This window comes from Polypterus senegalus, chromosome 17 (assembly GCF_016835505.1).
Source record: "Polypterus senegalus isolate Bchr_013 chromosome 17, ASM1683550v1, whole genome shotgun sequence".
Taxonomy (NCBI): Eukaryota; Metazoa; Chordata; class Cladistia; order Polypteriformes; family Polypteridae; genus Polypterus; species Polypterus senegalus.
Window position 1 is genome coordinate 62,089,849 of NC_053170.1, and position 26,097 is coordinate 62,115,945.

Consider the following 26,097-nt stretch of genomic DNA (forward strand, 5'->3'; position numbering starts at 1 on the left):
CAGCATCTAAAGGCACGAGGCAGGATCTAACCCTGACCAAGGCTCCTCTTCACTGCACAGCCCAAACAGCCACACCAAATCAATCTACAGGCACCAGGCAGCCCTTCAATCTGTCACTGGACTGTGGGATGAAATACAAGTAACCAAAGGAAAAGATGAAAACTTCATGCAAAAGCACCACTGCCAGAGATCAGGCCATATCTTGGGAGCAGTAAGATGGCAGCATCACCTATTATGGCATCATGCTGCCATTTTGTCTTAAATTAGTGAGTGCATTTTTAGGCATACAGTAGTACTAAATCAAGTATTCAAGAAATAAACAAATAGAAATACTGCAGCTTCTTATTGTTATATTAAAAGGTACAGGGATATCATGAAATATTTAATAAATAAAAAACATGGATGCCTGAATACAAATGCAATAGCCTGAATAATGTTCACATAAAAAAGCTGCAAATATGTTTAACATCTAGGCAGGACACAACCTTTTTTTTTTTTTTTTTCCACCAGTGCAATTTCAATGTAATTTAAAGAATAGACAATTACTATTTTTTTTCCAACAAATAAACTGACACATCATTTTAAATTACATTAATCTGCTTGTATAGCAGGTCCACAACTTCTTTACATTACAAGTAAATTCACTGAAGCATATTTTCAATGTGTCGCTAATTGCTATATACTTTCAATTTCTCAAGTTTTTTTTTCTTGTTAAGAATACCTGAGGAAATTTTAAGGTGCATTATTTTCTTTACAAATGAAGGTTGCCCATAAAGTTGCCATACTTTCTATAATTCCAGCAAAGTTAACAGGAAAACCATGGTTGGTTAATGTGACTCCAGCCCTGAAAGCTGCCTCTTGTAGTGTCATGTGAGGCTGTGCATTTCTCATGTCACAGATAAAGAGTCTGTAATGACTGTCCAAAAAATTTAATTCTTCCTGGGTGGATGCCTCAAACGTTCATGGGAAAAAATTAAGAAGAATTCACAAGAAGTGGCTATGAATTCAGGATTCTGACTGGTACAGGAAAGAAATACATGGATCAAGCAAGCTGAACTTCACAAGATGGTGTAGAGAAATGAGGAGGACATCAAATATACCTAGTTAAATGTGTGTAATTAAATAACTCTATAATGAACTGCTAGCAATATAAAAACAAAACCTGTACTGTAAAACTTTCTGGGCAACCCTCATATAATGTGCCTCTTATAGTAAATACAATCATGCTGACAGGATCTTCATTATCACAGGCCTGTGTGGAATTAAGGTTTGTCAGCACAATTTGACTACTTCAAGTTTTCGTAACAATTGCCAAATAACAGCATTTGAATTTATGTAAACTTAAGTCATCTCTTTTTCTTCCTTCCTTTGGAACAACCACGTCCAAACCACCCCCCCAACACAGATGTGCTTCCTTCTCTTGACTCTTGATCTTGATTGAGAACTTCTGATACTTTGGGTGGTGCTATCAGTTTACGACTGTGACTTTCAGCTTCTTCAGTTCTCAGTGAAGTAGACATGCCAAAAATGGGGTCTTTTGCTCTAAACGACAAAAAAAAAAAAAACAAACACAGGGAAAACTTAGTTTCATACTATTTCAAATAATATATTTTACAAACTACAGCATCCCTTGTACCTCTTAGACAATTATGTAGAAGGCAAGTAACACAGAAAATAGAGACGATAATATGCAGTAGTATATAAGATGATATTTTTTAAGCTGCCAATAAAAATGCACAGTGTGATGTGTTGTTTTCGAACACTTCCACCAATGATGTCCCATAACCCCTAACAATGTTGGTTCTGTTGAATCCACATCGGCTCTACAGAGCTCTATTAAAAAAAGTATGACTATATTCCATCCTGTTCCTCTCTAGCTTGTCAAAATGCCCCAGGACAATCCTAAAGAGTTCTGGAGTATCAGGCAACAAAAGTGAGACTGAAACTGACCATCTGGCAGACATGGACTCCATTAGATCTGGAGGGGGAAAAAAACCAAAAAATGACACAGTCTTCCAAAACACAAATAATACGTCAATTTTTAATTATAGCAGAAAGACTGTCATGATTTGGGATGGTTTTCTTATAGGACCTGAATAACTTGACACCCCTGAAGAAATCATGAGTTTTTCAAAAAAATGTTCATCTGAATAGTTACTACACATATAGCTGAAGGTCAGTATCGTCATATGAGGCAAAAAAACAATTAGAGAAACAAAATGTATTAAATTCTACATCACACTGTGAGGTTACAAAGAAGGTTAACCTGATATTTCTTGCTCAAACAACAAACAATATCACTCTTCTAAAGCAGTACAAAAGGAAGGAGTGAGTAAAACTAATTCACAGCAACGTAACAAACCAATCTCGGGACACAGTTGAGTGTCAGATAGCAGTGTAACTGTTCTCTATTTCCAACTTCACTCAGAAAGACCTCAAAAATTCAGAATACATACAGACGCGCATGGATCAGTCATAGGCATGGACTCCACAAGACCTCAGAAGGTGCCCTGTGGTATCCAAGAAGTTAGCAGCAGATCCTTTAAGTCTGGAATAGCAATGCCATGAAGAGGTGTATGTGGTCTGCAACACTCTTCGGGTAGATTGTACATGTCAAAGTATCATCCACATGAATGCCATGACCCAATGTTTCCAAGTAGAACAGTTCCATAGTGTCACACTGCCTTTGCCAGCTTTCCTTCGTCCCGTAGTATATTTTGCTGCCATGCCATCTCTTTCCCAGGTAACACGCAACCAACCGGCCATCCACATAATCTAAAGAAAATTAGATTAATCTGACCAGACCACCTTCTTCTATTGCTCTATAGTAAATTTCTGATGTTCATGTGCCCATTGTACGCACTTTCGGTAGTGTACAGGGTTTAGCATTGCCACTCTGACTGGTCTTGCATCCCCATACCCTGCAAGCTGTGATGTACTGTATATTCTGACACCTTTCTCTAATAGTCAGCATTAAGTTTTTCAGCTATTTGTGTTTCACTAGCTCTTCTGTGGGATCACACCAGATGGGCTTGCCTTTGCTCCCCATGTGCACCAATGGCCCATGACCCTGTTGCCAGTTCACCGGTGGTCCCTTGTTAGACCATTTTTGGTAGGTACTAACTACTGCATGCCAGAAATATTCCACAAGCCCCCTTATCAAAGTTGCTCAGATCCTTACACTTGTTTGTTTTTCCAACTTCCAACACATTACCTTCAAGAACTGACTGTAACTTGCTTCTTAATATATCCCACACCTTAACAAGTGGCAACGTAACAAGATAACATTATTCACTTCACCTTTCAGTGGTTTTAATGTTGTGGCTCACTGGTGTATATATAGAGACACACGTGTGCGTGCGTGAGCACACACACACACACACACACACACACACACACACAGAGAGTGCACTGATGAAGAGGTCCAGAAAGTACGAGACGAAAGAGAAGGCAAGCTTTAAATACCTGCAAAATATGCTGCAGGTTCACAAGTTTAGAAGGAAGGGGACTCTGATTTTGAGCTAATTTTTGAGGCATAGCACCACACTTATCAAAATAAATAAATATTAATGCATATAAAAAATGCTGAATGATATCTCTTAGTAAGAAATAGACTTTATTTTGTTACTTGATCTTTGATTTACAGAATGATGAAGTCTGTAATATCAGAAAAAAAATCAGTATTGACCCAAACTCTCAATCCCCTCATTTCTATCCTATACTCCTTTTGGGGAATATTCTATTATTTTCTTATTTAATATATTATTGGTAATAATTTTTTTTCTTGCAAAATGCACTAAGGCACATTTTTGTCTTTCTCACAACTCCTGTAACTGTGATCAATAAGTTCTCCCTTTGCACACACACACCAATATCACAAGTACAAATGTACACAGGTGGGCAAAAGCAGGTTTACAGTTGCGAGTATGTGAAACACAGAGTTCATTCTTGTATTATTAATGAAACTTTTTCATTTTATAATTGACTTGAGATTTACAGGCTAGATAATCATGAAAGAATCTGTTTGCTGTTTGTTAAATTTGTAGCTAAATTCAGGAGTGTAATTTCTAGAGTATAGATGCTGTTTGATGTTTCATATGAAGTCACATTTATCCTGCAATACATACTTGTCATAGACTGGAACTTCAAGGTTGAGCTCTTCCATGAGCAGCTTTAAGACATCATCACATTTTCCATGAATCTTGAGTGCTGCAAGGTCATCTTTTGGTGTCCACTAGCAAGTAAAAGTTGAGTTAAAGAACATTTTCAACCATTAGCAAAAATGCTATAAGGCTATAAAAATATTTATATCAGGCAATAAAAAATTATCAATACCTGCAAATTAACAATGTAGAGCTTCGGTCTTTTATTTGGTGGTCTGTTCATACACCACAGGCAAGCATACTTCTTTAACACCTAAAATAAAGAAATAGCTATGTTATGTATCTAAATATTTATATATTTGTTAATATATCTGGAAACTACCTCCTTCTTTTTGCTAGACACTTTAAGTGTGTTTTCTTTTTGAATATCAACAAAGAGATTCTTCAGTGACTCCCTCGTCCATGTTGCAACATGATTAGGTAACATCATTGTCAAAATTTAACTTACACAAGTCTAGCTGGTATTTACCATAAGAAATACTACTTAAAATTATTGGTGCATGAATTGCAGGATTATAAAAATAATAAAAGTGGAATATCAAAATATCAGTTAGTTTTAGAGCAGTTAAACTTGTCAATTAAAACCTCATTTCAAACCCAAGATGTGCTACATAATGGTACAGCTTAAAATAAATAAATAAACTGATTCATTATTATAAAAAATAGAATGTCTGCATGTTCCCTATAAAATCCTACATGCATTGACTGATCTGGATCAAATTTTGCATAGTTGCTTTCTAGGACTATATGGAGAAGACAGACTTTGAAACCCAAAATTGTGACATTGGTGGTCCCAGTGCTTTCTTTTATTTTCCCCTTTGTGCTACAGTTTGTACATCAGTGCCACTTGTCCTCAACAAGTGAAACATTCAAACAGACTGAAGCCAGACTAGCAATACCTACCTGTGCAATACTGCAAGCTTGTTTTATCAACTGTATTACAAAAATTACTATTGTGTAGTTTTGCGGGGGGTTATTGGGTGAAGCTTAATTGAGTATAGAATTGTTGTGCAACACAAAGAAGAACCAAAGGATTGTTGTTTAACTCCTGCTTTGCTGGCTTTTCTTTTTAAAACCTTTCCTTTCTTTCCTTTACCCATTCTACAAACATAACTGGGTAATGTCAAGTACTTCAGCTAATAAAAAAAAAAATAATAATAATCTAAAGGGAGTTCCCCATCTACTTTGCTTAAAGGTATTTTTTTCAAACTTTTCCAAACTAACCAAAGTTCTGGTCATTTTGCAAGTTCTAACAAGTTGGGGTTGTCATTAACCTCCAAACAAACTCCAGTGTGTTTAACTGCACATGTGAAACTGTATGCTGTATGCAAAAGTGATAAAACGACAAAAACATATGAAGTATCATGCTATGCAATTCTACTATATATATATATATATATATATATATATATATATATATATATATACACGCACATATACGCACACACACATACGTATAAATATTTGCAAACCTGTGCCCACCTTTACTTCTGAGAGACTCTCTAAGATGTTCTTTTTATATCTAATCACGTTACTGACCTGTTGCCAATTAACCAAATTAGCTGCAAAATGTTACTCCAGCTCTTTCATTTTACTACCACTTAGTTTTCAGACCATTTGTTGCCCCTGTCCCAACTTTTTTGAGATGTGTTCATCAAATTTAAAATGAGCTAATATTTTACATGAAATGTCTCACTTGGAACATTTGATATATATTTTCCATGTTCTATTGTGAATAAAATATGGGTTTATGAGATTTTCAAATCATTGCATTCTGTTTTTATTTACATTTGGTTGTAGTTGGACTTAAGTAATTTTAACAAGCAAGTGCAGGTTGAGTCCTGCTGAATTAAGTGTTACACTAGGGACCAGTTCAAGTGCCCTTGGGATATCACCCCATTCCACCAAGATTTAGCAAGTAATGGAGACAAAATGGTGTAACTAAAGCACAAGCTCTGTCATTCTGTTAAATTTTTTGTTAAGGTTAGCATTTGCCAGATGGCATTTAATGGGATACTCCACTCTGGAACCCCACCCCCTTTACGTAAAACTATTATTTTCAAACTAATTACTGCAAGACTTTTCAAAGTCATATAGCTAATTTGCAGTCAATTTAATTATATAACAAAGAATATCATACCTAAAATTAGGAACTCCAGTTCAAACTGGTGAATTTCAGATAGTTTTAGGCCAATTTTAATATACACTGTGTGCACAATTATTAGGCAAGTGAGTATTTTGACCATATCATCATTTTAATGCGTATATTCCAACTCCAAGCTGTATTAACTTGAATGCTTATTGGATTTAAGCACGTCAGGTGATGTGTATTTGTGTAATGAGGGAGGGTGTGGCCAAAGGAGATCAACACCCTATATCAAGGTGTGCAGAATTATTAGGCAGCTAGTTTTCCTCAGGCAAAATGGGCCAAAAAAGAGATTTAACTGACTCTGAAAAGTCAAAAATTGTAAAAAGTCTTTCAGAGGGATGCAGCACTTTTGGAATTGCTAAGATATTGGTGTGTGATCACAGAACCATCAAACATTTTGTTGCAAATAGTCAACAGGGTCGCAAGAAACGTGTTGAGAACAAAAGACGCAAATTAGCTGCCAAAGATTTGAGAAGAATCAAACGTGAAGCTACCAGGAACCCATTATCCTCCAGTACTTTCATATTCCAGAGCTGCAACCTACCTGGAGTGCCCAGAAGTACAAGGTGTTCAGTGCTCAAAGACATGGCCGAGGTAAGGAGGGCTGAAACCCAACCACCACTGAACAAGAAACATAAGTTGAAACGTCAAAACTGGGCCAAGAAATATCTGAAGACAGATTTTTTTCAAAGGTTTTATGGACCGATGAGATGAGAGTGACTCTTGATGGACCAGATGGATGGACCTGTGGATCAGTAATGGCACAGAGCTCCACTCCAACGTGGAGGTGGGGTACTGGTATGAGCTGGTATTTTTAAAGATGAGCTAGTTGGACCTTTTGCATTGAAGATGAACTCAAAATCAACTCCCAAACCTACTGCCAGTTTTTCGAAGACACTTTCTTCAAACAGTGATACAGGAAAAGACCATGATTTTTATGCAGGCCAATGCTCCATCACTTGCATCAAAGTTCTCCACTGCGTGGCCAGCCAGTAAAGGCCTTAAAGATGAAGGAATAATGACATGGCCCCCCCTTCCTCTTCTGACCTAAACCCTATCGAGAACTTGTGGGCACTTCTTAAACGCTAGATTTACGGGGGAGAAAAACAATACACCTCTCTGAAGAGTGTCTGGGAGGCTGTAGTCACTGCTCCACAAAAAGCTGATCGTCAACAGATCAAGAAACTGACAGACTCCATGAATGGAAAGGCTTATGACTGTTATTGGAAAGAAGGGTGGCTATATTGGTCATTGATTGATTGATTTATTTTTTTTGAAATGTCAGAGATGTTTATTTGTAAACTTTGAGGTGTTTGTTTATTATTCTCACTATAACAGATGAAAATAAACAAGTGAGATGGGAAAATTTTCATTTTTCCTTTAGTTGCATAATAAATCTGCACACTAATAGTTGCCTAATAATTGTGCGCACATATGTATTCCCCTGATGATGTTCACACTCACATTTCCGTTGTGAAACATTCAGGTTTCAGGTTTATTAACATTTTGGATTGACTGATAGCACTGTGTTTGTTCCATATTAAAATTAATCCTCAAAAATACAACTTGCCTAATAATTCTTCACTCCCTGTATAATCACATCTTCAGTGGTGAATGACTTTGCCCCACAATTCCATCTGTTTACTTAATATCCATACATAAGGCATCATCATCAAGTTACAAGCCTTCTTAAAATTTACAGAATAAATTAAGTTACCCTTAAGCTCTAAGCTTATTTGACGGACTGAAGACCTGTTGTTTTAGCAGCGCATACTTTTATTTGAAATGCCATTCACATAAGTTTTGATCATTGGTGCAAAATTATTATAGGTATCTATTTTCCATTCTCTCTCTCCCTTCTTGGTTTCCAACAATGATTATTTTCATTATTTTCTCCAAGAAAATTTCCCAACCTTAGAAATAGGACATCACGGGGTGGGGATCGATCTGTTCTTAACTCAATTTTTCTTTTTGCAAAAACTTGATTGCTTTGTATGGATAAAATAAAATTAATAAAAATAAAAAAAATTAAAAAAAGAAATAGGATATTACAGTAGATGGAAAACATCACTATTAAACAGGCAAACAACCACTCCAACATCAGCTGTACATCAAATTCCTTAAAAATCATCAACAATAGACATTTATATGCAGTAGATATCAAAAGTCTACACAAAGTCATTGAATTTTGTTGATATAAAATCAGAAATAAGTACATTTTATATTACATCTTTTCCAAGTCTTGTGAACATAAACATACTTTTAAGTGAAAACATCTTAGGAAAAATAATTAAAAGAAGTAATCTTTCAGTGCCTTGACTGCAACAGTGCACATGATAAATCACAAATGTGTTTAGATTTAATCAATCACGTCATCTGACATCAAATAACATTATCGTTACTACTTGTGAATAAACTCAGCAGTTACTATAGTATTTTTTGTGAAGGTTTCTTTGTTGCAAAGCACATAAATAAAATGACACAGTAAAATTTGTTATGTGTTATTTGTTACTTGAGGATAGATTTATCTAACTCTATGACTTGGTAAGGAGTAGATGACTGCTAATTACAGTATGTCCCGATATATAAAACAATAGAACTTAAAATTAGTGTACTTCACTTTTTAGAAAAAAATTTTGCATGGGGTCTTAAGTCCAGTGAAGCTATTTTGGGGTTTTAAAAATGGCAGCTCTACTATATAAAAAATAGATTGTGTTATGTGTAAACTATTCTTGAATTTAGATTATTTAACTTGCACAATTGAATAAGCTTTGGGAGGAAATGTTAAGACAGGAAGAGACTGTTTCTGGAATGAAAGCAGTGATTAGGGATGCTCCTAATGATTGACTCCCAATATAAATCAGCCGATTTTCTATAGAAAAAGACGATCGGTGATTGCTAAATTGGCTGATCACAAAAGCTGATGATTTCAGCCCCTGCTTTTCAAAACTTTACAATAATTTATTTGCAGCGATCCTTTACGCAAGTTATTATTGTACTTGAGCCAGCACTTTCTTTTTTTTTGGCAGCAAAATTCCTGCTGTGTAAACAATGAGCAGCAAGCCAAGGCTTCTTTTAGCAGTATGGACTCTTCCACATAGCAGAGAGCGAGAGGCAATTGGAATGTTGGCATTTATGTTAAAGAAAGTGGAGTAATAACTTCAACTGAGAAAAGGGAATTAGAGGAGTCATCCTTCTGTGTAGTTAGACAAACAGCAGGAAAAGCTACTTTAATGAATTCAGACCATTTTAGTTTTAGTTTGGACTGCATGCTTGTTTTCAGTGTATCAGTTTACATCTTTAATTGGAAAACAAAATAGATTAAGAAGAATTTGAAATTCCTTCTTAGCACACAATAGGCTTGTTAGCTTAACAGCAAATGTATCTTTCATTTATAAACCTGTCAGGCATGTTAGTCTTGCGTCTACTTGATAAACAACTCATGTACATTTGATACATTTGCAGATTATTTTTTAAAGATTTGTACTGTGTTTATTATTTATTGCTGGTTGTCATACAGCACACATTTTTGATTAGGAACAAGTACTACATAATTAAAACTTCATATTTATAATAACATCTCAAAAATTAATGAATTTCTACCTGATACAATGAAGAAGAAAACAAAACACCTTGACAAATATAGTAAATGCATATTTTAACAGCAAAAAGCTGTAGTACAATTAATGATTTAAAATGATTAAAACCTGGAAGTGCATGCATATTTACATTTAAGCAGTGTTTAATTGCGAATGGTAATTAATTGATTGTGAGAGAGAGCTTTAATTCAGACAGGTACATTACAGAAAAAATTAAATAATATGACAGCTTATAATGAATGAGAATAATTTCATTTTTTTTATGCCATATGCATTATGGATACATATTTTTGTAAATATTGTTTTAATATGCATTTTAAGGAAAGTTTATTTATTTTAGTATTTTTATGTTCACTGAACAATAAGCCAACAAAATTACATATTGTTAACATGTGTGGTCTATAGTTTAACATAGGACAAAAGACTTCTATGCGTCTGGATATTCAGAAGCTTAGGGTAAAAAGTTTTTTAAAGGAATAAAAGAAAAAGAAAAAAAAAAAAAAAAAAAAAATCGGTACTGGCTGATCAAGTAACATGAAATTGGTGATCGATATCGGCCTTAACAAACTGATTAGAGCATCCATAGCAGTGACAGATTAATTTGCCTGGAAGGAGCATGGTCTTCTTGAATTTAGTTATATTGTGGACTTGTATTCATTAATTTAAACTCATTCCTGCAGATGCAAAATAGATCCCCATACCTTTAAACTTGAACCGAGACAAAGGATGACATCTGCTTTCTGTGCTGCTGCCTGTGCTCCCTTCCAGTTTAGTGGCTGTTCCAGTGTACCTCTTTCTCCAAAATGGACAATAGTGTCCCTCAGCTCTCCTTTGCATTTGTGGCACAGTCTTCCAGTACCATGCCTATGCAGTGTAGTGCGCTCAGTTACGTCAAATAAACGAATGTACTCTCTCAAAGAAGAGCAGTTAGTGCAAACCTGTATAAGGCAAATATAGTATTATATTAAATATTTACATCATTACAGATACATAATAACAAATAAGAACCACAATGTATGTTCTATAACTGCTAGATTCTATATGTGGGTAAATCATTGTCTGCTCTGTTAAATGAAACATATGTCAAGCTGTCTACAGCTGCTTAAAATTCTACACAGGAACATGGGGGACAAGTGATGATTAAGGCTCTTTTCAAAGTTTTGGTGTTTATTCCAAATTCCAGCATCAATGAATCATAAATCATTTCCTGCAAAAAGGTACAGAGAAGCTCTCTTGCATTTTAAATAACTGCTATATTCATATGTGAAATAATTGTCTTCACAGGAATTAACACTATGTGAGGCCTAAACAGGTCATACATCAGGCAAGGCAGAGTCAAAACAGATTTATAAGCTAGAGAGGGATAAACTAAGAACCAGTAAAATGAGAAATTACTCTTCTCACCTCAATGTACATATTGCCATGAAGCTCTGATAAGGCATGTCGAGGTAGTCCACTTCTTAGATGCAATCCATCACAGTTTTGAGAAACCACATGGTTTACCTAGAAAATAAATATGTTGAATACACTCAGTCATTCACAACTGTAAAAAATGAAGCAAAATTTCCTATGCATTGCAAATGTCTACAATTTCATTTTTGGTCATTCTTTAGTTCTCACCAGTTTTTCCTCGTATAATTTTGTAATACACATATGAGTCAAAGTGGGCTCTGCTTCACTTAAATCTGTTGCACTGAAACAAAGAAATTAATAGTTAAATCAAAAATACAGACAAAACAAAATATTTCAAATTACAACGATTTATCTGCAAGACTACTTGCACCAAACTGATCCAGAGGTGATCCGAGTATGCCAAACAGCATTCACAATAGTGTAGACATGCCAAGCTTGAAAGTCGATGTGTTCTTTATAGTGAATAAACTAAATCAACTGCTATTTCAAATTCAAATTGTTTTTCTAATAATAAAATGAACTCCATATAAAATAAATGTATTATAAATTAAGTTTGCTCCATTGTTTGACGTACTATATACACTGACAGGCCAAAAAAAAAGTTGCCACCTGGATTTAACTAAGCAAATAGGTATAAGCCTCCTATTGGATAATTACTGCATGGGTGATTATCTTTCAGCTGGCAAGACATTATTTAACCCGAACTGGTGCAATGAGTTGCTTCTCATTTCTTAAACAACCATGTCGAAAGACACATCTCGTGGTCGTGGAAAAGATGTTAGTCTGTTTGAGAAGGGTCAAATCATTGGCATGCATCAAGCAGAGAAAACATCTAAGGAGATTGCAGAAACTACTAAAATTGGGTTAAGAACTGTCCAACGCATTATTAAAAACTGGAAGGGTAGTGGGGACCCATCGTCTTCGAGGATGAAATGTGACTGGAAAAAAATCCTGAATGATCATGATCGGCGATCACTTAAACATTTGGTGAAATCAAATCGAAGAAAAAAACAGTAGAACTCAGGTCTATGTTTAATAGTGAAACTAAGAGCATTTCCACATGCACAATGCGAAGGGAACTCAAGGAATTGTGACTGAACAGCAGTGTAGCCATAAGAAAACCACTTATCAGTGAGGCAAACCGGAAAAAAGGCTTCAATTTACTAGGGAGCATAAAGATTGGACTCTGGAGCAATGGAAGAAGGTCATGTGGTCTGATGAGTCCAGATTTACCCTGTTCCAGAGTGATGGGCGCATCAGGGTAAGAAGAGAGGCAGATGAAGTGATGCACTCATCATGCCTAGTTCCTACTGTACAAGCCTTTGGGGACAGTGCTATGATCTGGGGTTGCTGCAGTTGGTCAGGTCTAGGTTCAGCAACAGTATGTGCTCCAAGAACGAGGTCAGCTGACTACCTGAATATACTGAATGACCAGGTTATTCCATCAATGGATTTTTTCTTCCCTGATGGCATGGGCATATTCCAAGATGACAATGCCAGGATTCATCGGGCTCAAATTGTGAAGGAGTGGTTCAGGGAGCATGAGACATCATTTTCACAGATGGATCGGCCACCACAGAGTCCAGACCTTAACCCCATTGAGAATATTTGGGATGTGCTGGAGAAGGCTTTGCGCAGCAGTCATACTCTGCCATCATCAATGCAAGATCTTGGTGAAAAATGAATGCAACACTGGATGGAACTAAATCTTGTGACATTGCAGAAGCTTATCGAAACAATGCCACAGCGAATGCGTGCCGTAATCAAAGCTAAAGGCGGTCCAACGTATTAGAGTGTGTGACCTTTTTTTTGGTGGCGACTTTTTTTTTTGGCCAGGCAGTGTATTTTCATATATTAGGTTTTTGCCTCTCCATGAATCGCCACCTTATTGTGGTGGAAAGGTTTGTGTGTCTTCAAGGTCCTTAAGCTATATTGTCTGGGACAAATGACCCTGGTAGGATCACTCTAGTCAAATTGGCCCTAGGTGATAGAACAGACCAAGTCTGGTTCAAAGTCTCATCAAGGACTCAGTAACCTTGCCCATAATAGAGAAACTGGAGCCCTTCCCTGGAGCAATGTCTGGCTTAGAAGCTCATCAGCGAGCACTTGTTGTTCAAGCTTTTACCCATGAGATCTGAATGGACACAGCCTGAAGGAGGAACATGGGTCCATCCTCCTGTGGGCTCACCACGTGCAGGAGGAGCCATAATGGTCTGGTGTTTTATTGCTATAGTGACAATCAAAGCGAGTGCCTTGGTGAACCAATCTCCGACTAATGAAACTGACTCTAACGACATGAAATGTGATTGCTTTGGCAGGGAAGGAACCAGAGCAAGTGTGGGATAAATGTACCGTCTAGATATACTAGAACTCATCTCAATGTACTGCTCAGGCTCTGGAATCAAAGTTTTGGAGAGAGGGTGGACTTCATTCTACTTAAGAGTTGCCGAGGGTGAAAGGTGTTGGGAGAATGTGAGCTTACCTGCTTGAAAAGTGTAATGCCTGACTAGTGCTTTGTTATTGGATGTTTGTGCTATTCCGTTTGTCCATAATGAACACCATGTTTGAGCATAAGGGTGTTCATATTTGCACTTGGCACCAAAGCTCCTTAAGCCATAGGCTGATGATGGATTTTGCAGTCGTGTCATCAGATCTACGACAGTATGTCTTGGACACTCAGATAAAAGAGGGACTGAGCTGTCAACTGATCACAACTTGGTTGTGAGTTAGACCAGACGGCAGGAGAAGATGCCAAATAGACCACACAAACCCAAATGTATAGTGAGGGTGTGCTGGGAATGTTTGTCAGAGGCCCATGTCAGGATGGTTTTCAACTTGCACCTCCAAATGAATTTCTCTTGCATTCCGAGAGGCTAAAGACATTGAACTGAAGTGGACCATATTCTGTGACTTCATTGCTGAGGTGGCTCCACAGAGCTGTGGACATAAACTTCATTGGTGCCTATCGAGGTGGTAACCCCCAAATGGTGTTTGACGCCGGTGTTAAAGGGAGCTGTCAGATTGAAGGAGGAGGCCTTTTGAGCTTTGTTAGCTTGTGGGTACTAAAACAGGTACTAAACAGGCCAAGCAGAGCATGGCAAAGGCAGTTGTAGAAGCAAAAACTCAAGTTTGGGAGGAGTTCGGTGAAACCACGGAAAATGACTTTTGGTCAGCCTCAAAGCGATTCTGGCAAACAATTGTGTGTAAATGAGAAGCTGTAAAGCCAGCTTTAGAACAATCTGAAACTGAATCAAGACATTAGTCCCTAAGCTATGTTCACAATACAGCAAATGTCAATGTTTGTGTCAGGGGAAAAGTGGAAGTCGCTAAGCCTTGAGCTGTGGTAGCCTATAATAAATCAAGGGGTGCATAGATTGTGCAGACCCGCCACTGACATTCTACTCTCTCATAGTCTAGCAACAGAAAAAAACAATACAAGAGATATGCACAAACAAACATACTTACTGTCCCAATTCTACATCAGTCTGTGCATTGGGGACTGCCTGAAAACATCACATGAAGGATGTGTATTAAGTCTGCATCAGTATAGCAGTGAGCAGACATACCTTTCTTACTATATTTATGTTGAGGTTTTGGTATTTACATGTTTCTGTAATAGAATAATGTTTTTTCTTGTTGAAAAATAATCAATTTTTTGGCTTGTTATTCCGGGGTTAAATAACACCAAGAAGGTTAAATCCTTGGAGACAAGGCTCTGGGGTGTGAATGATGTTCACCCTGTGCTTTTAAAATGTCTGGATTGTTGCTGGGCTGTCTTGGCTGACATGCCTCTTGAATATTCTGTGGAGGCAGTAGAGAGTGCCTCTGAGGTGGTGATCCCCTTCATTATGAAAGGGGACCAAAAGATGTGTTCCAACTTTAGGGCGAACACACTTCTCAGCCTCCCTGGGAAGGCATATGCCAGGGTTCTGGAAGGGATGATCCACCTATTATCTCAGATTAAGGACGAAGATTGCAGATTTCTTCCCAGTAGTGGACACTGGCCCAGTCTTTAATCCTCAAAAGGATTCTGGATGGCTCATGGGACTATGTCCAACCAGTCTACATGTGGAACTATTAACAGGCATATGTCCTTGTCCCTTGGTGTCGTGTCAAGGATGCTACAGGAGTATGGGGTATTGGGCCTGATGTTTTAGGCTATTCAGCCCCTGTACCGCCAGAGCAAATGCTTGGTTCACATTGCTAACAGTAAGTTGGACTAGTTCCTCGAGGGTGTGAGACTCCTCCAAAGTGGCCCTTTGTCTATGACTTTGTTTCTAATTTCTATGGACAGAATTTCTAGGCTCAGCCAGGGACTGGAGAGTGCCAAGTTCAGTGACTTCATGGTCGACTCTGTGCTTTTTACAGATGATGTGGTCTGGCAAGCTTTATTGGTTTGTGACTTTATTTATTTTGGAGTTTGAAGCAACCAGGAGGTGGACTGACACCTGAAGTCTGAGATCCTGATTCTAAGCTGGAGAAGGGTGGAGTGCCCACTATGGTTTGGGAGAAAGGTGCTGCTTCAAGAAGATGAATTTAAGTACCTCATGATCTTGTATACGAGTGATGGAAGAAGTGAGCAGGAAATCGACATGCAGATCAGATTGGTGTCAGCAGTTATTCGGACCTTGTACCGGTCATTCGTGGTGGAGAGATAACCAAGCTGAAAGGTGAAGCTCTTGATTTACCAGATGATCTACATTCCTACCTTCAACCAATGGTCACAAGCTGTGGGTAGTGGCTGAAAGAACTAGATCACAGATACAAGTGGATGAAAAACGATTCCTTCGCAGGGTGTCTGAGCTCAGCATTAGAAATAGGGTGAGGAGCACAAACATTTGTGAGGAGCTCAATGTAGAGCCACTGCTCCTCTGCATCGAGAGAAGCCAGTTGAGGAGGTTTGGGTATTTGATTTAGATGTCCCCAAGACACCTCCCTGGGAAGGTGTTTTGACCATATTTAACTGGGAGCAGACTTTGAGGAAGACCCAGGAAATTCAGGAGAGATTATATCACTCAGATGGCCTGAGAGTGCTTTGGTACAGCTACAGGAGCTAGGGAAATAGGGTTGTCTGGGCACAACTGCTTAGACCGCTGCCCCCACAAGTGGCATAAAATAGATGGATGGTTAACTTTCTGTAGCATCATTTAATGTGAATTTGGTATTATGGTAGGTTTTTGAAAGAAATGGTAATACAGTTACTCTATCATCTAATGCAGGCTTTCTGCAGTTAATAAGGCATCAGTAATCTCATAGTTTCAATGACAGAGTCTCAGTGTTACAGAATAAAATCTAATAATTTATGATTGGTCCTTTGAAAACAGCTGCACTCGGCCTGTGTGATTCTTATGATGCTTTTCATTAAAATATCACTTCATTACCATGTAAAACTGCAATATATGCATTCCTTAACCATACCTCACAATCCTTCCTTTTTGTAGCAATGTCCACACTCCATTTGGCCCTCTGTAATCTGGGATGGATGCAGCCTGCCACAGAACAGAAATGATTAGCATTTACGCACATTTATTAGTTAATACAGTTTTTTCTTCATTAAAAACAACTATAAATGTTAGAATTCTTTGTCAAGAATAATATTGCATTCAAAGTTTTTAAATTATAGAATTTTAGAAAGGCTTTTTTATTTAAGTAATATCAGCATATTATACACTTATACAACCTCTGCAAACCTGACTTCTGTAATGTTTTTTATTAGTAATCAACCTATATACAGTATATTACATTATATATATATATATATTTCATGTTTAAATATGGTGCAAATAAATCATTTAGGTATGATGACAAGTAAAATGTACTGTACAATTATTGTACTGTTGAAGACTCATGATCATATATAACCCCAATTCCAAAAAAGTTGGGATGATGTATAAAACAGAATGCAATAATTTGTAAATCTCATACCCATAATTTCACAATAGAGCACAGAAAACATATCAGATGTTGAAAGTGAGACATTTTACTATTTCATGAAAAATACTAGCTAATTTTTAATTTGACAGCAGCAACATATCTCAAAAAAGTTGGGACAGGGCAACAAATGGCAGGAAAAGTAAGTGGTTCTAAAAAGAAACAGCTGGAGGAACATTTTGCAACTAATTTGGTTAATTGGCAACATGTCAGTAACATGACTGGGTATAAAAACAGCATCTTAGAGAGGCAGGGTCTTCAGAAGTAAAGATGAGCAGAGGTTCAGCAATTTGCAAAAAAACTACATCTACAAATTGTGGAACACCTTTAGAAGAATGTTACCCAACCTAAAATTTTGCAAAGTTTGAATATCTCATCATCTACAATATGTAATATCTTCAAAAGATTCAGAGAATCTGAAGAAATCTCTGTTCACAATGGACATGGACGAAAATCAATATTGGATGCCCGTGATCTTCGGGCCCTCAGGCATCGCTGCATTAAAAACAGGCATCATTCTCTGTCATGGAAATCACTGGATAGGCTCGTGAAGATTTCCAGAAATAATTTTCTATGAACACAGTTGACCGTGCCATCCACAAATACAAGTTAAAGCTCTGTCTTGCAAAAAAGCAGCCATATGTGAACATGATCCAGAAACGTTACCATCTTCTCTGGGCCAAAACTCAGAGTCTGAGTCAAAGTGGAAAACAGTTCTGTGGCCAGAGGAATCGAAACTTGAAATTCTTTTTGGAAAAAATGGACGCTGCTCACTCTGGACTAAAGAGGAGAGGAGCCACCTGGCTTGTTAGTAGTCTTCAGTTCAAAAGCCTGCATCTCTAATGGTATGGGGGTGTATTAATACCTATGGAATTGGCAGTTTGCATATCTGGAAAGGCATCAGCAGTGCTGAAAGGTATAGACAAGTTTTAAAATAACATATGCTCCCATCCACATGACGTCTTTTTCAGGGAAGGCCTTGCATATTTCAGCAAGACAATGCTAAACCGCATACTTCATCAATTACAACAGCATGAGTTTATAGTAGACGAGTCCCTATACTGAAAGCATTTGGCGCATCATGAAACGAAAAATACAACAAAGACCACCCAAGACTGTTGAGCAGCTAGAATCCTATATCAGACAAGAATGAGACAACATTCCTCTCCCAAAAGTCTAGCAACTGGTCTCCTCAGTTCCCAGACATTTACAGACTGTTGTTAAAAGAAGAGAGGATGCTACACAGTGCTAAACAGGGCCCTGTCCCAACATTGTTGAGATATGTTCTTGCCATCAAATTCAAAATGACCTTATTCTTTTCTTAAAATGGTACATTATTTTCTAAGTTCTGTTGTGAAAAATATATGGGTTTATGAGAACTGCAAGTCATTTCATTCTGTTTTTATTGACATTTTACAAAGATTCCCAACCTTTTTGGAATTGAGGTTGTATTTTGTGCACTAACACATGCTTATTCATACAATATGGTAAACTAATAATCAGCAACCTTGCAAGTCTGAGGAAACCCCACCACCTCACTATACACACCTGTCGGCATTGTACAGAACAACAAAATGTTTGACAATTAAAAAAAAAAAAAAAGTACTCTTTGTCCCCAATAATTTTCAAGGAAAATACATGCAATGATAAACTTTAAACACATCTTATATATTACAAACAATAGGAGGTTTACAAATCTTACATGTTATGTGTAACACATAAGATTAACAAAAACTCTTAAAAAATGTACCATTTATTATGCAAGTAGTACATGCAAAACAATCATGTTACTGATTTTATACTGTAATCAAAGTCTGTTCAATCGATATTTTGAAAGTAATTGTCACTGTAAAAAAGTAACAATTCCCTGAAGAAAAGAGAATGCAAGGAATAATTTACTAGTGAAAATGTGGAGGTTTACTCCTCCTAGTGACAGAAATTATAACCTACAGCTTCAACTGTACCACTGATTAAAATGGAAATTGACATTTTGACAACACATTTACTAAAGCCAGCATTAAAATCTTCACCTTTTGTCACATTGTCTACTTGTACAGATAGATGTACTTTCATAATATTAAACCCCTCCTCATCTTATGGCTACAAAAGCTGTTGTAAATCAAGTCTCTGCATGATATTGTTTACAGATTACAAAATAACAGAACCAATGAATATTATAGCCTACCGTACTGATGCCTGCACCAGTATATATCACCATATGCTTGGCTTCCCGCACTGCAGCACTCAACAATTTCACTTTCCTTTTTAATTCATCTGGATCATCTAACACCTAAATAAAAAAAATTTTAAAAAAGTATATTACAATTGTAACACGACTGCTCTGCATTATGAAGGCTCTTACAGTATGATACTCTGTCCAGTCCAGGATGGTAAATCTAACTCCAAAGGTATTAATCAATCATTGGGTGGCTGAGACTGGCTGCGTTGGGCTGGCGCCCTGCCCAGGGTTTGTTTTCCTGCCTTGCACCCTGTGTTGGCTTTGATTGGCTCCAGCAGACCCCTGTGATCCTGTAGTTAGGATATAGTGGTTTGGATAATGGATTTATGACTGGTACTCATAAAAAACAATAATCTTTCTTCTCAAAATTGTCTTTAAAAGATGAAAATCAAACATATACAAACTTAGGTACTTCACGTATTTAACAAACGTAACCTGCAATGGTTTAGACATATGAGAGGGTAAATGAAAAGGTAAAATATGGAAGTAACATTAAATACATTTGATATCTGCTTTTTATTTTTTTTTGAAACTGAAATAAAAATCTGTATTAGGGTGGACAAATCAGCAGTCCAGATGCCCAGGACAACCAGCTTTTAATTCTGGGTAACCTGCAAAGTCAGGCTGACTACAAGAACTTTTGGATCATTGGTCCATGAAATATCTTCCTAATTCCTAAAAACAATTTGATAAAAACAAAAGACTCAGTTTTTCATGTATGGGTGTAATTTTGGTGTTGCTTTTCAAGGTAGCTGTTTATCGGGTGCCAGACTGCTGTAGCCATCTTGTAAAGCCTGGTTTAAACTTGACACATCTACACTGTTGAGAGGGCAGCACAGTAAAAATGACGCCAGACACAGTACAGTATGCTGCGTTTACGTTGCATGCTGGGCATGGAATTATTTTTCTAACTACTTGCAAAGTTGGTGTGGTGTCATGTACCCTAAATGGTGAATTTAGGACAGGCTGTTAATGTGCTGGCCACAATGAGGGCTGAAGGGCTGAATATCATGCAAGAGGTAATCAAAACACAACAAAGATGTCAGTTTTGTTTATATTATGGTAGAATAGTGCTATGCACTTGTGTAAAATAAAACTTTACAAATAAATGCTGCAGTATGAAGTTGCAGTTAGCCCTCCATCCCCGCTGGACTACTAGAAAGCGTAACTGGATTACCAGGTTTTCAAAGTCGACAACCCAACAGGCTACCAAATGCATTTATAATATGTCCGCTCATGTGTATATTTCTCAGTCCACAATAACATATAAGTTTATCATTAATTTTAACAGCTTGAATCAAATATTCTCAGCAGAGCTGGCTTTCTACACATGTTAAAAGTAACACAAAATAACACCACCACCAGACTAAGCTAACAAGGGCAATAGCCTTATAACTATAAAGGATCTAGCATTTAGGCTACAACAGACGGGGAAACCAGTTCAAACTGCAACAAACTGGTGAAAATGAGAGCCTCCATTCCAAATCCTTACCTCTTCCTGTTTTCTTTTGAGAACGTCACGTTTACTTTTCCGCAGTTTCATCTCTTGTACAGTATCTTCACACTGCTGGAGCATTTCCTGTTCATCTTTGGTCCGATCAGCTTCAGACTTTCTCAATATTTTTGACACCTATGGAAAACAAAAAGGTTTACCTCCTTTCATTTATTTTTTTTTTTATTTCCTTAAATTAAGACAGGAAGCCTGGACTGTTTAACATTAATGCATAGCCACAGCCTCTTAAACCACCTAGCTAATTAAAGCCCAAAGCTTAAGGCTATGTCACATTACACGACTTTTCCAGCAATTTTCAGTCGGAACCTTCATTTACAGAATCAGTGAAAGTAGGCTGTTTAATGAGTTGTGTACTCAGTATAAAGCCGGTCATGTAATGCGACATGCCCCACAACTCACTTCTACTAGGCTGCAACTTGAACCGATAAAATCAAATTGGTTTGATTTTCCTTTTATTCATAGCAGTGGGCTATGTGTACACGAGAACTGACAACCAATGAATACTTACCCAGAAGCACAATGCATGTATTGCAGTGAGAAGGAATACAGAAGATGGGGAGCTTTGGACCTCACAAGCAGAAGTATGATATCTCATGTTTTATGCACCACAATAAAATTGGTTTCTGGGGGTTGGTCGACAGAGACTGCATCTGAACTTGCCATAGCTGTTAACTCTTTATACAGCACTGGCTCCGTCAAGCAGTACACTATTGCACTATTGACTATCAAAAAAAGGGGCAAGCACTACTGCAACTGAATGTCGGCACAGGATTGCTAAATATGACATGGCGTCTAAATCAGCATGTTCCAGCAACAAGATCAGTTGGCAAATCTGTGATACTCCATGACAAGAAGCTGCATGTGACATTGGCTTTACCGTGATGTCGTTTCTTTTGCATTAACTTCTTATTATAAGACGTTTAGTAAAAGACACTGAACAGCATTTCAGTTTACCAAATGTCATTCCTTTAGCTATTTCAATGTTCTACACTTCCCTACAACCCTTCCCGCATATTCAGTTGATTGTTTTAGCTCTCTATCACGCCCCGTAACTGAAAGAAGGTGCAGTATGAAATAAAGGTTAACCGATTTAATAAACAAATACTTTTTTTGTAAAAATTCTCAAAAGAATATAGTTTAGTTTTGTTTCATCCCACAGATAAATACATTGTCTAAATTCACCTAATATTCAGAAGAAACAATACACAAAGAGCCAACACAGGAGCAAATTTTGAGAATTTGATGTATATTTGATATTTTGACCATCATGTGTAACTGCAGATTCCAACTGCGTTGTGCCAGGCGACTTCGAAATAAGTGAGCTGCCAAATGTCAGGAACCCAAAAAAGAATGTGGACATGTGCATACTTCAGTGCACAACACTAATTATAAGAAAGTTGTGAGCAACTTTGACCAGGCTGTGAATTAAAAAAAAAATCAATAAATTATACTGATCTGCACCACAATTCTCCCACATAAAAAAAATGTGTACTTTTAGATTAAGGTATGCTGAATCCATTTTTGAAATTGGAATTTCTCTACCACAAACTGTAATATACCGGATTTGGTGAAAAACAGCATTTTGCACACTTTTTTTTTTATTTTTCCTAACTTAAGTATTTTTCATGCTCAGTATATTCTGAGCTGAACAATTGCAGTCTTCCTAATTTTCAACTTTAGTTGAAGTGGAAACAACCAAAATAATTTGCTACACATTTTTTCTTAATCAGTAATTTTTATCTCTCAATTCCTTCAGTATACTTTTATAGTTTATATTTAGAAGGATATAAACATGACTTTATACTGTCTAGAAGAGAGAAAATTATTGTTGACATGATTTTTTAGAGAAGTATGCAAGGTCAGGTTGGTCCATCCATTGTCTGACCAGGTAGCAGGGAAGCAAATGGTAAAAGAGAACAACACATCTTTACTTTACTGAGATAACAAAGGTTACTGGTTTTAAAAATTTTGGAGTGGAGCAGACAAAAGTGAGATTATGTTAGCAGACTTGCATTGACCATTCCACCTTGAAACACATCAGAGGATTACATAAGAAAAAACCTACCATGTAATTATTTTTGTAAGTAACAATTATATATAAAACAGTTATGTGTGTAACGGTGCACTGTACGATAATGTGCAGTGAATACACTTGACTTGAGCATTCGTAGTTTTCATTCTCTTTCCCTGTATGTTTAACACTCGTTTGCTCAGAGGTTGATGCGCTTGCTACTTCGTGAGCAGCTCTTCTTTTCTCCACCCTAGCGGCCCACTACTTCTCTTCTTTCATTGGCATCTTTTCGCGTTGATTAAAACTGATTAAGTCAGTGTTTGTGTTGCAATTACTTAGTACGTTTTCCTTAATTTTTCACTTAAGCTGGCACTTAAGTTTTCAATCTGCCTCAAAAATTATTTAAGATATGAAGAGGTAGGGGAAGTGACAGCGAAGGTGGGAGGGAATGAGAACGGCGACCGTACACATGTGCCACATGGCCGCCCTACCCCCAAGAGTGGATTCTACAATAAAAAAAAAAAAAAGAGGAATAACCTTGGAGGTCAATCATCACCCCGAAAGCGGATAGTAGACGTCACCATGTGTACCAAATTTCAGGTCAATAGGTCAAACGGTTTGCGAGCTACAGGTGATTTAAAATCCTAGACAGACAAACAGACAGCCAAGGTAGCGTATTATATAAGAAGACAGAATACTTTCTAAAAGAGTTTTTATTTTTATTATAATGTTTTTTACAACTTTCATCTCTGAAAAACTGGATTTGGATTCAGCACCACCAAATCTAGTATAAAGAAAACAACAAATTTTGGTGGGAAGTGAAAAAAAAAAATGTTTTTGCAGACCAGTGTTACCTAAACTAAGTGAGAGAGAGGAGTTAAGATACTTCAAGGGAAATCAAACTGTACAAAAAAAAAAAGCTTTAATGCATATTTTAAAAAAATCTTTTGCACGATAACATGGCTCCTTCTACTGCACATCAATAATCTTTATCGTACTAAAACTGAGCTGTAAGTGTTTTGTCAGATATGGTTCATTTGACCACACGTGACAGTGATGTGTCTTGTGGAAACAGTAAAAAAAAGGTTTCAGCATCTGTCGGCCAGTTTGTCCTCGATGAAGCTGCAACCTTCAAGAATTGGACAGTTGCAAGGACACAAAACTGAAGGCTTTTAAATGGTGACTATTACATAATGAATATGCATATCACTGATTGACAGATCCTCTTGAGGATCCATTTCTTTATTAAACTGTGTCACTAGAGACTGTAAGTCAGCCACTGACTGCATCATTTCCCAGGAGACAATATGCAGAACCTTGGATCAAAGAAAGCCCCTCCGTCATTCAGTTGTAACCTAGAGCTCATATAAACAAAAGTAGAAACGCAACGTCTGTTAATCACCATAATGTTAAAAATCTAAACAGGACTAGAACATGAACATGGGCATTGAAGGTAATCAGAACCTTACAGTGTCTGCAGTCCTTAGGAGTGCCATATCATGCATATGCTGTGCAGGAGTTATTAGAGAAAAAACTGGTACAATGTTAGGATATATTGCTGAATATAAATCGAGGCACATTATATATAGATCTATATAATCCACTAGTGAGACCACATCTGGGCTACTGTATGCTGTTATGGTCAGCTCACTTAAAAAATATAACAGTACCTGAAGCTGTGCAGAGAAGAGCAACCAAGTGAATCCAGGGATTAAGCACACACGGTACTCAACTGACTCAAAGAACTAAACCTGCTTTGTCTTGAACAGTAAAGACTGGGTGGGTGCCAACCTAATCCAGGTCTCTCAAAAGCATCAATCCAGCGGAGGTCTTTCATCTAAATGACAAACTGTGGACTCAAGAGCACCACAGGAACTTAGTGCATTAAGACAGAAGTTTGGGAATTTCTTTACGTAAAGAGTCGTGGGAAACTGGAATAGTATCTATCTATCTATCTATCTATCTAAACTACTGAGTCATTTATTTGAAGCAGAGACCTATACAACCTTTAAGAAATATCTGGATGAGATAATGAGACAGTTTATCTATTGGCTATAAAAACGAGCTTGGCGGATTGAATTATCTTGGTTTTCCAGATTTCTTTTGCTCTTACTACTTTTTTAATCCTTATGAATTATAAAATGTTTTTAGTTTTATGTGATGACTTTTTTGTCATTTACTATCTAGAATCAAAATCCCTCCTGGCATTAATGGGCATACGATCAGGCCCGATTCTAGAGGTGAAGCCGCCATCGTGCCATTTAATTTCAGCTGCCCCCTCACCCTATAATACCTTCACTCGTTTTCTAAATCAGTGTATTTGAAATGTAACATTTTTCGAAATTTCCTTAATGTCAAAAAAAAATTAAAGAAACTTTCTTCGTAGGTAGAAGAAAAGTTAACTTACGCATTTAACGAATTGGTGACAAGTTTAATTAATTCATCAGTAAAATTCCGATTAACACTACAAAAACTTTTGATTAATGTGCTGCGTACTTGAGCTGCCACAATTCACATGTTGTGACTTACCCGTTTTTCTTTAAAGTTAGTTACCGACATTCAATGGGAAAAGACGAGCCCCCCGCGTCGAGCCTGCGTTTTGTGCATGTACCCTTTACACGACCGGTAGAACTGGGCCTGCATACGATGGGATGAACCCTGGATAAGCAAAACTGATGCACACACCTACAGTCAGTTAAAATTTAACGCATTAATAACCACAAGACATTTAAATTCAGCTGCATGAGATAATGCAAAAAGAGTGAATGGAAGATATGCATAATTTTACTTTTTTTTTTTTACTGTTCCATCAGCTTAATAACTGTTCATCTTTGTTATGCTACACAAAATATAAATTTCTTTTCAGTTTCTTTTATAATTAATAAATGAAGACAAAGTTAATATTGCTGAGAACATCAGAAATACACTAGTGCTGCGACAAAGTGTGTTTTCTATCTTGTACCCCAGTATTATACGTTACCAGGTACGTGTCCTGAAGACAGGTAATAGAAATAATTTAAATAGTTGATGTCTCTTGCCCTATTTGTACCATCAGAGTTCACCCTATGCACTTCCTCTC

At 37.1% G+C, this 26,097-nt stretch overlaps 1 protein-coding gene across 1 annotated transcript; it reads right to left on the minus strand.

Moving 5' to 3' along the window:
* Positions 1–6: 6 nt before the first annotated feature.
* On the minus strand, positions 7–25,271 carry sirt7 (sirtuin 7). The gene is made up of 10 exons (XM_039739374.1): positions 25,239–25,271; positions 20,987–21,124; positions 19,441–19,545; positions 16,743–16,813; positions 11,532–11,604; positions 11,316–11,414; positions 10,613–10,849; positions 4,336–4,416; positions 4,128–4,234; positions 7–1,542 (listed from the first exon to the last, which is right to left on the minus strand). The coding sequence occupies exons 1-10, from the start codon at positions 25,269–25,271 to the stop codon at positions 1,347–1,349; spliced, it is 1,140 nt and encodes a 379-aa protein (XP_039595308.1). The 3' UTR covers positions 7–1,346.
* Between the last annotated feature and the right edge of the window lie 826 nt (positions 25,272–26,097).